Raw genomic sequence first — 16,621 nt, 5'->3', positions numbered from 1 at the left:
AACAGGTGAATTGGTGAATAAGGAATTGTAAGATTAGCTAGATAATATAGGGATTCATGTCGAAAAGCTTTTAAGGTAAGTGTGAGGAGTTTATTAATAGTTCGTTGCTGTATAGGGAGCCAGTGGTATTTTCGAAGTAGGGGTGAAACATGATCTGTTCTTTTAGCATGGCAGAGAAGTTTAACTGTGGTATTTTGTGGTGTTTGGAGATTCTTTAAAGAGTAATGGTGTGATCCTAGGTATATGATGATTCAGTAATCAATTTTAGACATCAGAGTGGAGAGAATAAGTAAATGAAATGTATCATGATCAAAATAGTTTCAAACCAGTTGGATTTGTTGGAGAATAAAGAAACCTGATTTGCATAGTTGGGAAATCCGTGTAGAGAAAGTAAGTAAAGAATCTAAAGTAACACCTAAATATCTAAAGGAGTCTACTGGGGTGATCATGGTACCAAAGACATTTAACGGAGAGTTAGGGGTCGAACAACCCCCAGTAACCAACATGCAACTGTCTTTTCTTTGTTAGAACCAGTCTATGTTCCAGGAGCGATTTATGAACTGCTAAGCAACCCTGAAGTGGTTGTAATGCAAGTGAGTATGCGTTTGTTGGAAAAAGTAGGAGGATGTCATCTGCATAAAGGTGAAAAGAAATTCCAAAAGACTGTATAAGGGTGTCACAAAATTCCTAGCCACCTACCTGGGGATACCCCACAGCTACTTATAGGGTCTATCCCCAGCACAGCTCAGGTCCGCCTGCACCTGATGCTTGTGCTTTACACTAGCACCCTCCTCCCACCGACTGGGTCACAACTGCCTATGGGCAAGTCTCCTGCTCTCAAATTATCCCCAGTGATTTCTAGGTTACTGAGGGCCACACTCCCAGTGGTCCCACAGTTCCCAGAAAACACTCGCAGACCCAACACATGAACCACCCGGATTCTTTATCAGTCCAGACAGAGAGGCAATAAACTAAATATTTATTGTCTTTTAAAAAAATCGAACAGTGGAACAATATAATGGAATTAACAAACAATAACAGGTAAGTGAAATAGGGAATGGGAATTGGGACTTGATATACCACCTTTCTAAGGTTTTTGCAACTACACTCAAAGAGGTTTACATATATTCAGGTACTTATTTTGTACCAGGAGCAAAGAAGGGTTAAGTGACTTGCCCAGAGTCACAAGGAGCTGCAGTGGGAATCAAACTCAGTTCTCTAGGATCAAAGTCCACTGCACTAACCACTAGGCTACTCCTCCACTAACTAAATATTTGCATACTTCCTAGAAGGTACCTGGGGAGATCAGGACATATATGTGACATATTTAAATGTCATGAATAAATAAGTATAGCTGTTCACCAGTTATCAAATATAACTGTTTTTTTTTTACAGGGCTTCAGCAAAGAGCTCGCTCTCGCTCTTCTCTCGGGCTGAAATTGAAGCAACAGCTGCTGGGTAATTTCAAACTCCAGGCCAATCAGAGACCAGTCAACAAGTTTTAAAAGTATACTGCTCACAGTACTGTAGATTTACTTTTTCACTAAGTGAAACTAAAAGTGGGCATGTCACGCGAAAAACACAACCAAGAAGATGTTCCACTCAATGTGGAAACTAAAAAGAGTAAGACCTTTCTTCCCAAGGACCGTCTTCTGCAACCTGGTACAAACAATGGTACTCAGTCACCTAGACTATTGCAATGAACAAATAATCAAGAAACTTCAAACAGCCCAGAACACAGCAGCTAGACTCATATTCGGAAAAACAAAATATGAACGTGCGAAATCCCTACGAGAAAAGTTACACTGGCTCCCACTTAAAGAACGCATCACGTTTAAAATTTGTACCCTAGTTCACAAAATCATTCACGGAGATGCCCCAGTCTACATGTGAGACCTGATTGACTTACCACCCAGGAATACTAAAAAATCATCCCGCACATTCCTCAATCTTCACTTCCCCAACTGTAAAGGTCTAAAATACAAACTAATGCATGCATCATCCTTTTCTTACTTGAACACACAATTCTGGAACGCGCTGCTGCGAAACCTGAAAACGATCTACGAGTTAGCTAGCTTCCGCAAACTACTGAAGACCCATTTCTTTAACAAAGCATACCACAAAGATCAACAAATGTGAACTCTTACACATATACCCAGAATTGTCTTATAATGTTTGCTTGCTACACTAATATCTTGTTTCTTCATTATCATGCTACCCAAGATCTATATGTATTACTAAATGTATATTCTCTTATACATTTCCACCATTCATGATGTATTGTAAGCCACATTGAGCCTGCAAAGAGGTGGGAAAATGTGGGATACAAATGCAACAAATAATAAAAATATAACAGCTAATAAAAACCATGCACCACCTGCTGGCCAAATTGGAAAATGCACTTCAAGAGTTAATAAAAGCAGTTTTACAGGTTTAAAACACACTGTTCTGTCACAAAGGGTCCCTAGTGGACTTATGAACCCATTAATCAAAAGGGGAGAGGATAGAGCCCTGTGGGACTCCACAGGTCAGGGATCGAGTAGGAGTAGAGAGAGTGGGGGTGACAACCTGATATGAATGTCCAGTCATAAATGAGGAGAACCAGGAAAGAACGGTGCCTGTTAGATCAAGCAAAGCAAGGTGAAAGAATAACAAAGAATGATTTACTAAGTCAAGTGCAGGTAAGTCAAGAAAAGCAGCTAAAACAACGTTATGCTTGTCAAAGTGAGAATGGAGTGCTGTAAGAATAGTCTCAGTACTGTGATTTGCTCTAAAACCTGACTTCCTGGGATGTAGGACCAGGGACTTTTCAATGAAAGAAGAGAATTGAATATAGACAATTGAAATAAAACATAGGTTCGTCACGGGCTGTTAATGAGCTGGGGACTGCGGATCAAGGGTTGGTTTCTTTAGGATAGGATGAATCACCATCATTTTCCAGAGAAGTGGAACTTGGCTGCAAGAAAGGCTGTTATTTATCAGTGGAAGAATCTTGGAAATCATTTGCCAAGCAGGGAGTTTAAGCCAAGTTAAGGGGAAAGGATCGAGGGGACAGGTGGTGATACGCATAGCGGAAAGTATCTTAGTGAGTGAAACGTGTTTGTAGTTGAAACAAGGACTATGTAGAGGAACGAGATGATGATGGTGGTGGAATAATGGCATTTAGGGAGACCTGAGAGATTGAGATATTTTGTTTCGAGGAACTTGGTGAGACGGTTAAGTCGGTGGTGGGCAAAGAATTGATAAGATCCAAAACTTTAGTAGCGAAATATTGGGACAATTGTTCCATAGTGAGGGAACAACTTTCGTTGGCAGAATGTCTAGTGTGAGGAGATGATGTCAAGTCTCAAAAGATAGAAAAAGTCTCTCTGATGGGATTTCGTGAGGTATTAATATTGCAGAAAAGAATGAAGCTGTAGACTTCTTCAAATCATAATGGTACGTTTTAAGCTGAGCCTTAAAGGCCAAGAAGCACGCGATCTTGTTTTAAGCCATTTATGTTCAGCCTGATCCATATGTCTCTTTTGTTCTCTTAGACCAGGGTGAAACCAGGGTTTTTTTTAATAGGAGCAGACAAAGATTTGGTAAGTGTCATGGAAGCAATTTTATCTAGAGCAGAGAAAAGTGTGGCATGAAGTGCAGACGTCTGATTGTCCGGACTTAAAGATTCAAAGTCTGTGGGGAAAGTGAACACAGTAGGAGGAAAGGGTAGAGGAGTCAATTTGAGACAGATGTGTAGACCATTTTTGAATTGAATTAGAAGTAGGGGAAGGTAAGGAAAGTGTCAGAGAAAAATGAATTGAGTGATTAGACCAAGGGATTCGTAGAGCAGATAGTGAACTGGGTATGAGATAAATGTCAGACGGGAAGATTTTTTTTTTTTAATTTATAAGAATCTTTATTGAGCATTGAATAACAATACAACCGTTCAAAAGTACAAATATGACAGCAACAAGTAAGCAAAAGTACATCCACGCAAACATCATGATTCACATCTCAATAAGCTGCCTAAATACTTTTTCAATGCAGCTATAAGATCCAATCAGTATTCTTAATTTTTCCATTTACATATTCACCCCTCCCATTAAACTATCTTATCCAAATCAAATCTACCTAATTCACAAACTACCCCCCCCAATCCGCCCCCCCCCCACCCTTCATCCATCGTTAGGCAACGGTAAGTAAGATAATGAAAGAAAGCAAAAAGAACAATGAAGTACATTGGTCACACCGTCCAATCATACAGGATAATGGTGAGTAAATGGTTCCCATATCTGTTCCCATCTGGGCAGTTGTTTCTTTTTCACCGCTGTCAAGCGTTCCATCTCACATAAATACCTCACCTTAGCCACCCACCCACTCAGCGATGGAACTCCAGGCGTCTTCCAGCACCTCGCCATGTGTGTGTGAGCCGCCTGTAAGACCGCCCTCACCAATTGGATTTGCATCTCATTACACCCCCCCCCCCCCCCCCCCCCGGCTTCATTCCCAGGAGGAAGACCGCTGGATGCCACTGCACCAGGACTCCCAGCCAAACCTGCAATCTTGATTGTATAGCCCTCCAATATGCCTTTGCTTTAGAACATTTCCACCAAATATGTCCCATAGTACCTAGGTCACCACAACTCCTCCAACAGTTAACGGAGACCTCAGGGAACATATGCTTTAGTCGTACTGGAGTCAAATACCAGCGATAAAAAACTTTAATCGCATTCTCTTTCACTGCCACTGATAGAGCTGACTTCATAAGCCCCTTCTCCAACCTCACCCATGTATTCTCTGATAAGGTAAACTCTAGTTCTTTCTCCCAATTCTGCCTATGCAACAAGTAAGGCTTGTGTCTTTGGCTCACGTAGCCATATAAAGAAGTGATCATCCCCCTAGTACTTCCCAATTTAACACACATCTCCTCCAAAGGATCAACCTCCCGTAGCAGGCATTGTTTATATTTCGGAGTATGCAAAAAATGTTGCAATTGCAAATAGGCATACTTGTCCTTTACCCGTAACCTAAAATCGTCAACGAGCTTCTCATAGGGAACTAGCTCGTTATCTTCATACAACTGTCCCCACATCTCCAATCCCAACTCCGCCCAATTCTGAAAGGGTGTCACTCCTACCCCCGGCTCAAACAGTGGATTATCTGCGATTGGCGCAAGTCTTGAAAAATAGGGCTGACTTGCCGGGAAACAAAGATCCCAGTAGTAAAAGTTGTTCTGAACGACAGGTGGAAAACACTCCACCCGTCCCCTGTGCTTACTAGGAAGCCACATTAGCTGTCCCAACCTACGTGAACCCACCAGAGATTGCTCATTATGAACCCACATCTTGTGACTCTCCCTTCGAAACCATTCTATGGCCGAGCGGGCCTGGGCAGCACAGTGATACCAATATAGATTAGGGACCCCCAACCCACCGTCTCGCCGACTTTTGTACAAGAAGTTTCTTGGCAGACGCGGACGCTTCTGGTGCCATATAAAGCTGACTAGTTTGGCTTGTAGGTTAGATAGAAAAGATCTGGAAAGACACAAAGGAAGTACTTGGAACAAGTACATTAACCTAGGGAGAACATTCATTTTTATGACCGCTATCCTCCCAAACCAAGATAGGCCAATAGAGTTCCAACGATCCAAATCACTCTGAATCGCCTTCTGAATAGCTGGGTAATTAAGATCAAATAACTCAGACAAATTCCAGGGAATCTGAACCCCTAAATATCTAACATCCCTTAACGCTCATTTAAATACGAAGGATGACCGCAGCGTTTCCAATAATCCTGAAGGCACATGCACTGCCATTCCTATAGATTTGCTGGCATTGAGCTTATACCCCGACACCCCCGAGTATACATCAATTTCCTTCATTAAGTTAGGAAGAGACACCAGCGGATGCGTCAACGAAAGGAGAACATCGTTGGCGAAGAGCGCAATTTTAAAATCCTCACCCCCAACACTCACTCCAGTGATATCCACGTTCTCTCTAATTGCCGATGCCAAGGGTTCCATAGCCAGAGCAAAGAGAAGGGGTGATAACGGACACCCCTGTCTAGTACCCCTTTCCAAAGAAAAACTCGAGTAGCCCCCATTTATTTTAACGCAAGCTTTAGGAGAAGTATAGAATGCTTTAATCCACAGTCGAAATACCGGTCCCATTCCAAATCTTTCCAAAACCTTATCGAGAAACCCCCAATGGACCCTGTCAAAGGCCTTTTCAGCATCTAGCCCCAACAGGACCATGGGGAGCCCTCTCTTTTGCGAAACGTACAGTAAGTCCAGAGTTCGTCTTATATTATCCATAGCCTGTCTTCCCGCCACAAACCCCACCTGATCCGGATGAATCAGGCTAGGGAGCAATTTAGCTAGTCGATTGGCCATCACTTTCGCCAAAATTTTTACGTCCGTGTTTAAAATGGAGATCGGGCGGTACGACGCACATTCAGTGACATCTTTATCAGGCTTCGGGATAACTGCCAACCAGGCCTCCATCATGGACTGGGGCAAAGGTGCTCCTTCTCTCACCGAGTTAATAAGCTGCACCAAGTATGGTGCCAGCTCTCCCGCAAAAGCCTTAAAAAATTCGGAGGTGAATCCGTCTAATCCCGGGGCCTTGTTGTTCGGTAGCTCTTTAATGACCCCCAATACCTCATCTACTGTGACTGCGTCATCTAACTCCCTCCTCTGTTGTTCAGACAGGGCCGCCAGATCACGGGCTTTCAAATAGCTATCTATATTCGCGACCTGTACATTAGTGTCTCGCCTGTATAGCTTCTCGTAAAACTGAGCAAACCTATCTCGGATACTCGTGGATTTCCGTAATTGGTCTCCCCCTTCATCTCGAATCCGCAATATTTGCCTATCCACTCTAACCTTTCTGAGCTTAAATGCCAGTAAACGCCCAGGCTTATTGGTACTTTCATAATGTACTTGACGTAAACGATCGTGAACAAATTTCAAACTTTCTTCATGGAGCACTGCTATCTCTAGACGAACCGCCTGTAGCTTCTGATAATCAGACGCCAAGCCAAATGCCTTATATTTACCCTCCAATTCTCCCAATCGCTCTGTACAATTAGCCATAATTGCCCTCTGAACCCGTGCTCGATGACTCGCACATTTCATAAAATATCCTCTGGAGACTGCCTTAAACACATCGCATACTACAGCCAAAGGCGGGCCCGAGTCCACATTAATATCAAAATACTCTCTCAAGATGGGGACAAAGTCCAGAACAATCTCTGGTTCCTGCAGCAGGCGATTATTAAACGTCCATCTCCGATCTCGAGTCTCCTCCCTTAAATCCGGAAGAGTAGCCCAGACCAGAGCGTGGTCCGAGATTGTGATATGCCCTATGAGTGAATCCCCTCCACCCCCTGATAGCGCTTTATCAATAAAAATATAGTCCAACCGTGAATGGGTCAGATGAGCCGGGGAGTAGAAAGTATAGTCCCTCTCTTTTGGGTGCCCAAGTCTCCACACATCACAAAGCCCCAGAGAGTCCACAAAGCCTCCCAAAGCCCGAGATAGTCTGTGGTCTGCCGGGACAGGAGTAGCAGAGCTCAAGTTTAGGTAGCAGAGTTTAGGAGTAGCAGAGCGATCAAGTTTAGGTTGCATAGTAGCATTGAAGTCCCCAGCCACTATTAGCTTACCCTGCACAAAAGATTGCAGAGCTCACTGAATACGATCAAAAAAAACTTCTTGATGCTCATTTGGTGCATAAATGCACACCAAAGTGTATTCCTCCTGTTCCAACAGTACATGTAAAAAGAGAAACCGACCTTCAGGATCTCTCTTAACATGCAAGAGCTGCACCTGAAGGTCCTTGTGAAACATAATAGCTACTCCCCGTTTTTTTGCATCCCGCGCATCAGAGGCAAAATACACAATCGGGTATTGAGTGGAGGATAGTAAACCCTCATTTTTTCTCACAAAATGTGTTTCCTGCAAGAAAACAACCTGTGGGCCCACCATATTCAATTCCTTGAGTAGGGAATGTCTCTTGTATGGAGAATTTAAACCTTTAATATTGTATGTTAAGAACTTACAGTCACCCATAATTATAATATTGTACACACCCATTGCAATGATGAAAGGCGGACCCTCCCCCTAAACACACCTCCAAACAGAAGAGCAATGCCCCCTGAGTGGGAATCCAGGAAGTTAGTCCCCACACCCATGACTGACTCAACTCTCCCCCCCCCACCCCCAAGACCCCTTGCCCCTTATAACTAATAAACAATACATCCTTAATCAACCCCTTAAGGAAAATTTAACAGTTCCCAACTTTGTACTAATCTACCATAGTCCTCAGGCTCATATCCAATTAACTCCCAATGCTAAAAGAAAGAAAAACAAAAAAAAACAAAGAACTCTGCATAAGGCTATAGAGCCCACGACAAATCCCTGCCAACCCAAACCCCTTTTACCCATTATTATACCATAACACTCAACCTGCCTTCTTCATATTTTCTCAAAGCACAGATCAATTACCAGAATAAATCCACTCAAGAGTCCAGTTCAAACTCCACTTTCCGAGTCTAGCGACTGTTGTGCCTTGGACAATTTCGTAGTGCGCTGCCATTTCTGGAGTCTTGCCTTTGTCGCTGGGGCCAACTGAGCACGTGGACTTGCCCCGTGCACCAGTCCCGCCGCTTGCAAAGGCTTCCATGCATCTGCTACCGATTGGACTTGATGTCTTTTCCCTTGAAGCGCAAAAATCAAAGAAAAGGGAAATCCCCAGCGGTATTGAATCTTCTCCTTTGACAGGACCTCAAGCACTGGTTTCATTAACCGACGTTGTTGCAAAGTAAATTGTGATATATCCTGATAGATGGTAACTCGAGAGCCATTGTAATCCAGGTCCTTAGATTGTCTTGCTTTGTTAAGAACTAATTCTTTATCCGCAAATCTTTGAAAACAAGCAATTATATCTCGTGGCTTGCCGTCCTTCTGCTGAGCCAGCGCACGATGCACCCTTACCAGTTCCAATGGCATATCACCAGGTGCCAGGTCTAACAGGGAGGCACAAAGGGTACAACGATCACTTTCACATCCTCGCTTGCCCCCCCTCAGGCACTCCTCGAAACGCAAGTTATTTCTTCTTCCTCTATTTTCCAAATCGTCGATTTTAAATTGCAGTTCAGTGCATTTTTAATCCAAGGTCTGCACATTTTTCCCCTGAACCTCCAACATTTCAGAGTGCTCATCCATTTTAAGTTCAATGTCCTCGACTCTCCCGCCTAATTCGCGGAGGTCCGAACTCAGCGTCGCAATGGTCTCCAAAATCTCATCTTTTGAGGACTGTATCGCTGCTTGGATGCCATTCAACATCTTGCGCATTTCAGTAGAGATTCCTTTTTTCGTAGGAGAGCGTCACGCCTCATCCATGGAGAGCGCGGAATCTGACGCCGACATCGAAGCAGGAGCGGCAGCCTCATGGCGCGTGGCGGCCTTGCCTGCCGTTCTCCCGGAGCTTCGCGTTGCTTCCTTCCGCCCTGCCATCTTGGTTTCGCTCAGAATTTGGAAGCGACAAAGCTGGGCGGCTCCCACACGTTTTCGCTAGGGTTTCAGCCCCATTCACCAACTGCAACAAAAGATATCGCCACTTTCCAGGAGTCGTGGGGAGGAGAGCTCAAACTAAGCAGCCATAGCCTGCAGTGACGTCACATCCTCCGGACGGGAAGATTTTAAGGTCTAAAGTATGTCCTGCCTGGTGTGTTGGAAAAGAAACCCACTGTGGCTTCCAGGAATGATGTCACTAACAGATGGTGTTCTTTCAAATGGAGGAGGTTTGCCATCTGGTGTGAGGGCAAGGCCCTAGATCTTGTGCTTCCTGTCCTACACAGGCCCTGCTTGAATAACCAGCAGAAGAAAGGAGGTGTTGATGTCCCTTTACAAGTCGTTGGTGTATTGTGTTCAGTTTTGGAAGCCATATCTTGCTGAAGATATAACAAGACTGGAAGCAGTGCAAAGAAAAGCTACAAAAATGGTATGGGATTTGCGTTGCAAATCGTACGAAGAGAAACTTGCTGACCTGAATGTGTATACCTTGGAGGAAAGGAGAAGAAGGGGTGACATGATACAGACGTTCATATATTTGAAAGGGGTTAATCCTCAAATGAACCTTTTCCGGAGACGGGAAGGCAGTAGAACTAGAGGACATGAATTGAGGTTCAAGGGGAGCAGACTCAGGAGTAATATCAGGAAGTGGTGGATATATGTAATGCCCTCCCGCGGGAGGTGGTGAAGATGAAAACGGTAATGAAATTCAAACATGCGTAGGATAAACACAGAGGAATCCTGTTTAGAAGGAATGGATCCACGGAATCTTAGCGGAGATTAGGTGGTGACGCCGGTAATTGGGAAGTGAAACCGGTGCTGGGCATGGTCTACACCCTGATCGTGACTGAATAGATATGGATGGGCTGGAGTGTAAATTTTAAGGGGTTTCAACGTTAACTTCAGAACAGTACAAGAACAGTGCTGTGCCCTGAGAATGGCAAGGACAAATCAAACTCGGGTATAAAGTATCACATACCATGTAAAATGAGTTTATTTTGTTGGGCACACTGGACGGACCATAAAAGTCTTTATCTGCCGTCATTTACTATGTTATCAGCTGTGTTACCTCTCTGAGTCTGATCTAAAGGCCAACTCTGTAAAGGTTTGTCTCAGTGCAATTAGTGCTTTTTACTATGTAGAGGGTAATCCCATCTCTGGACAGCCTCTAGTTGTTTGCTTCATGAGAGGCTTGCTTTTGTTTAAGCCCCCTGTCAAACCTCCACCTGTGTCATGGGACCTCAGCATCATTCTCACCCAGCTGATGAACGCTCCTTTTGAACCACTGACTTCCTGCCATCTGGAGTGGAGGAGTGGCCTAGTGGTTAGGGTGGTGGACTTAGGTCCTGGGGAACTGAGGAACTGAGTTTGATTCCCACTTCAGGCACAGGCAGCTCCTTGTGACTCTGGGCAAGTCACTTAACCCTCCATTGCCCCATGTAAGCCGCATTAAGCCTGCCATGAGTGGGAAAACGCGGGGTACAAATGTAACAAAAAAAAAAAAAAAAAGTACTTGACCTGGAAGGTAATTTTCTTGGTGGCTGTTATTTCAGCTCTTAGAGTTGGTGAACTTCAGGCTCTAGTAGTCGATGCACCTTATACTAAGTTTCATCACAACAGATTAGTCCTCCTCATGCACCCTAAGTTCCTACCTAAGATTGTGTCGGAGTTCCATCTGAACCAGTCAATTGTCTTGCCAACATTCTTTCCCCAACCTCATCCCCATGCTGGCAAGAGCGCCTTGCACACTTTGGACTGCAAGTGAGCATTGGCCTATTACATGCAGCGGACAAGGCCCCACAGACAGTCCACCCAACTTTTTGTTTCTTTTGATCCCAACAGGATGGGGGTCACCATCGGGAAATGCACAATCTCTAATTGGCTGGCAGATTGCATTTCTTTCACTTATGCCCAGGCTGGGCTGACCCTGGAGGGTCATGTCAAGGCTCACAATGTCAGAGCCATGGCTGCGTCGATAGTCCACTTGTGGTCAGCCTCCATTGAAGAAATTTGCAAGCCTGCGACGTGTATTTATGCTTGTATTTAGTTATTCTACTATTATGCTTTTTAAATAATTGTAAGTTTTATCAAGCTGTATCTGTTGTATAGTGAATCTCATCGTAAAGGTGGTTAATAAATCCTAAAAATAGACACTACAGTAGTCAACAAGGTGTCTAACAAACCATCATTGGTGAGATTTATTTATTTATTTTATTTTTATTACATTTGTATTCCGCGCTTTCCCACTCATGGCAGGCTCAATGCGGCAGGCAATGGAGGGTTAAGTGACTTGCCCAGAGTCACAAGGAGCTGCCTGTGCCAGGAATCGAACTCAGTTCCTCAGGACCAAAGTCCACCACCCTAACCACTAGGCCACTCCCGATAAAAAAAATTTGTTTAACCTAATCTCCTACAAGAACTTTTCTTAATATCAAAACCCTTCATCCCTGTTATTTGCATCTAGTGCTCATAATCTATTCCTGGGGACAATGCTCATCTGATTAAGAATGTGGTTTATTCTTAGGCACAGGTTCCATGTATTAGCTTAACTTTGTGTTACCAATCATTCATTGAAATATAGCACTCTTAATCTATCTGATTTATGGTAATCTCCCACCATTACCGCTACATGTATTTTATCTTCTCATGAAGTTAAAGATGACTTAGATTCAAACATTTTTATAGCAGCAATTATAAAATTCCCTAATACTGAAGGATCTGGTTCCAAGATGGCACTCTGATCGGACGCACCTGAGTTGGCTCTCGAAGTAGCTCCGTTGTTCAGCCTCTTCGCTACCGTTGTAGCCTCGTCTCTCTCGATGGGGAAACGGAGGGGGAAAGTTAAGGAACATCCCTCGGTTCCTGAAACATCTTCGGCGTGGCGGCAGACGACCCTGCGATTCCCGAAGCAACAACCGGGTCCTCGGGGAACCTCGACCCCTTCTGCAACTCTCGATGTGTCGGCGTCGATTGAGAGCGCTAACGGGGCTTCCCTGAGCCCTGTGGAGCGCATTGCTCCGCCTCAGCCTGGGAGGGAGTTGCTAACAGCCCAAGCAGTGACGGATACCGATGGGGTTCAACCTGATCTGCTCGAGGGAAGGTCTGCAGCGACAGAGAATGGACTCCAACCAAGAGAGGCATTAATTCAATCAGCTCTACAGGTATTACCTCAAGACATTGTTTCTAGATTATCTCATGTTGAGGCTCAAACTCAATCCCTCCCTGGTGCTAGTGGCGTGGTTAGACCAGCAATTGTGACATTAGAGTCACTATGGGACATGGTTTATAACATTCAAACCTCTATGCAAACTACATTAAAAGAAAATACTGACAATATAAAAACTCTTTCTGAAGCTGCGCTACTCCAAGCGCAAGTGACTGCACAGCAATCCTCGAAACTGGAAAATGTGAATACTAAGTTGCAAGAAATGGGAACTTTAGAAACTGCATTGGTTAAGGATAATAATTTTCTGCATAAACGAATGGAGTATTTGGAGAATCAGGCTAGGAGACTTAACCTTAGGTTTCTTAACTTCCCTAAATCTCCTCTAATTCCACCTGTTGAAATGGTAAAAAAATATATGGTGGATATTCTTGGAATGGATAAGGACTCGTTACCCCCCATAACACGGGCCTATTACATCTGGAACCCAAAGGGGGGCGATGGAAACCCCCCAGTAGTGGGAGACGGAATGAATCTGACTTCATTCATCGAGAGTTCACTGGAAATTATTACCCAGAGGTCAACTATGCTGGTCACTTTTGTCCTGGAGCCTGATCGTAATGCTATACTAAGACTTTCCTTAAGACATTTAGAAAATCTGTTCATGGGCTCAAAGATCCGTATTTTTCCAGATCTCTCAAAGCCTACACAAACTAGGCGCAGGGCCTTTTTGGAGCAGCGTCCTAGAGCGTTGGCATTGGGAATAAATTTTGTATTACGATTTCCTTGTACATGTAATTTACTGCTTGAGGGTAAACAGTTTCAATTTGTAGACCCAAAACAGTTAAAAGAATTTCTTGACGCTAGAGTAGATATGAATGTTGTATGCCTTCCATAAATAGCAGGCCAGGGTCGTTAACCCGAGGTAGCAACCGTTAGATTATTTTCTTAAATACTTTATCTATGTTTCTGAATTCTTGGAATCTAATTTTCCTTAAATTGTGGACGAATAGGCCTTAAAGATTTTTTTTTTCCTTATTTTATTATGGATTTCCTGATTGTAATGCCGATTGCATACTCACTGTAGTGAAATGTTGAAATATATCAATAAATAAATAAATAAAAATTCCCTAATACTATCAATGATACTGTTAACAGTCACAAAATAATTATTTATTCCACATTGTAAAAAGCAAAATGTCCAATCTTGGGTATTTATTTTATTTTAAAATTTATACACTGCCTAATCCCTAGGCATTTTATGAAAACCCATACACAGTAATTATAGGTAAGCAGCTTTGCTTTCTCCTTCATATCTGTAACACTTTCTTCTTAATAAATGCAGTGGTCATTATTTGAGTCTCTTCCCGTAGAAATTTAATGATTTTTCATTGGGACTGTGACTCCATTTAAGTTTAACTTTGTAAATTGTGACCTTAAATTTGTTTTAAATAAATAAAAAAGATATATATTAGGGGAGGGCAAGTCAGTCCCTGATGATGGTGTCATGTTTGCATTCATAGTATTGGTTTGTGTTCATTTCCCAGTGCCACAGCTATATATAAACAAAATTCTATTAAATACGTATATAAATTTGGGATGGGCTGTCATTTGCAGTGATATGAGAAATGTCAACAACGTATCTCATTAAAACTAAAAAATGAGCAGGAAAAAGCTGATAAGTGTTCACTCTTTCAAAAGTGTACACACATTTTTAGAAAGGGTGCACACTCTTTCCAATAGTGCTCCCCACTGTGCACGCAGTCTTGGGAAAAGTGTGCATATTTCCCAAGAAGCGCACACTTTTGAAAGAGCACACACTCAACAATGTTGCTCCTTTGATTAAAAAGAAAGGGCAACATAAACAATTGAAATTAATATATCTCAAAATGATATGAAATGAAAAATTTGCTGCCATCCCTAATTTACATTAGCCTTTTTTTGTGTGTGAAAAATCAGTTCTTATCCTTTTTCCACTTCCAGCTTATTTGGACCCAATGTTGGGATCATGGTGCCATGGCTGGCAATCAGAACCTGTTTATAAACCCACTCAACCAGTCTCCCATTGTTTCTAGTTTAATCATTGCACGAAGGTCCTATGTCTGGGAGCTGTGCACCAGGGGTTGTTCCTGAACCCACTGTGTCCATAGGCTCTAAATAGGGCCCTCAGGTGTTGCCCTCGTTGATGTCCAGAACTTTCTTCTTGGTCTGTGACCACTGCATCTACATCATCAACCCTTGACTAATTTGGGCGTGGGAGACCCAGTCTGGGAATTGAACACGGGGCGTTTCTCAAGGAAGTACACAGCACTTGATAGTACAACAAAAAAGCTGGCTAGACCTCTTAAAAAAAATTTTTTTTTAAGATGTTTTTAAGGAAGTACAATACTTGCTGCTGAGCCAACAGGCTGGCCTAGAATTCCATGTTGGTGATGGTATTGTTTTGGTCACAAGTATTTGGTGGGCTTTATGACATGATATATGATATGATAGAGCCCAACACATTCTACAGATAAACTGCCAACCATCTCTCCTGCCAGACTAAAAGAGCCTTTTCAGTTCTTGGGCCACTATCTCTAGACTCCCTTCTTAGCTACATTAGTTTCTACATTTGGCAATGCTTTCCTTTAATTAAATTGGCTTGTATTGCATTCTGTTGTAGCTTTTGGCTGTATAACTTTAATATATGTTTATGCAGATAATTATATACCTGCTTGGAATCATTTTGAAATGGTTTAACAGTGTTTTGATCTTTAGGTCACTGAGCTTGCTACAGTGAAACGTCCTCAGGAGAGGGGCTGTATGATGCAAAACTGGCAGGAAGATGGAGGGATTTTGATCATAGGTTATGAGATGTACCGTAATCTTACACAAGGCAAAAATGTGAAGAGCAAAAAGCTAAAAGATATATACTACAAAACTCTAGTTGATCCAGGTAAGACTTGCATTGATAATGAAGAGATTAAGTGCCCTTTTTCGCCAAAGCAGATAGGTTCCACTTATTATTCAGAGAGAGACACTTTCAGACTCTATTTAGTTTTATATCTAGTCTTTTATTTTTCCTAAACAGCAGTTCAGTTTTCCAAACATGTCTTGAAGGTCTAGTGGTAGAGCAGAGTAGAGCTGAATATCAACATAAATAGTGAAAACACAGTGTGGAAAGCAATTCTTCAATAGGCTTCAAATAACTGGAGTAGGAGACAACATTAAGACCTGGGGCACACTGCAAACAACTTGTTTTGGAAAACGTTGTCACGAGCTCAAGTTTTGTGATACTTAGCTATGAAAATTTTCTTCTAAGAAGTTTTAAACCAAAATAATGAAATGTATTTAAGAACTATGATTATATTGTATCCACAATTTGTCATTAATCCTGTTTGCACCAAGATTATTGAAATGTTAATTCCAGCATTTGTCTCTTAGTTTGTCTGGATTATTTTGTCCTGCTTATGGTGTGGACCTGCATTCCTAAGTATATATTTGGGGAAAATGTTAATGTTCTAAAACTTGATCTATTTGTGAGGACTTCCTGGCTTGTAAAAGTTTCATTTTTCAATCAGTTGATTGATTCAGGTATACCATAGAAGTGATGAGTAAAAGCTTCAGGAAGAGAAGGAATAAACTTGCCACTGAGACCTTTACTGGTCAAGGGGCAAGAGAAATTTAGGGGCCCTTTTACTAAGGCGCGTAGGTGTCTATACGCGTACAATGCACGTCAAATTAGAACTACCGCCTGGCTACCGTGTGCCCCAGGCGGTAATTCTAATTTTAACGCATGGCAGAAACAAATTTTTATTTTCTATCTCGTGGCACTAACCGGGCGGTAATCGGCAGTGTATGCTTGCTGATGATTACCGCCCGAGACCTTACCACTAAGTCAGTGGGTGGTGGTAAGTTCTCAGGCC

At 42.7% G+C, this 16,621-nt stretch overlaps 1 protein-coding gene across 3 annotated transcripts in view; it reads left to right on the top strand.

Annotated features, from left to right (window-relative positions):
• Positions 1 to 16,621, top strand: part of ATRX (ATRX chromatin remodeler) — a 453,401-nt gene that overhangs the window by 251,400 nt on the left and 185,380 nt on the right. For all 3 annotated transcript variants that reach the window (XM_030208839.1, XM_030208838.1, XM_030208840.1), the window contains exon 19: positions 15,474 to 15,651. In XM_030208839.1, the coding sequence (XP_030064699.1) occupies positions 15,474 to 15,651 (178 nt within the window). The remainder of the gene's footprint in view (positions 1 to 15,473; positions 15,652 to 16,621) is intronic.

Source organism: Microcaecilia unicolor, chromosome 7, assembly GCF_901765095.1.
Source record: "Microcaecilia unicolor chromosome 7, aMicUni1.1, whole genome shotgun sequence".
In the NCBI taxonomy this organism is placed as follows: Eukaryota; Metazoa; Chordata; class Amphibia; order Gymnophiona; family Siphonopidae; genus Microcaecilia; species Microcaecilia unicolor.
This window is presented reverse-complemented; position numbering and strand designations above follow the sequence as displayed.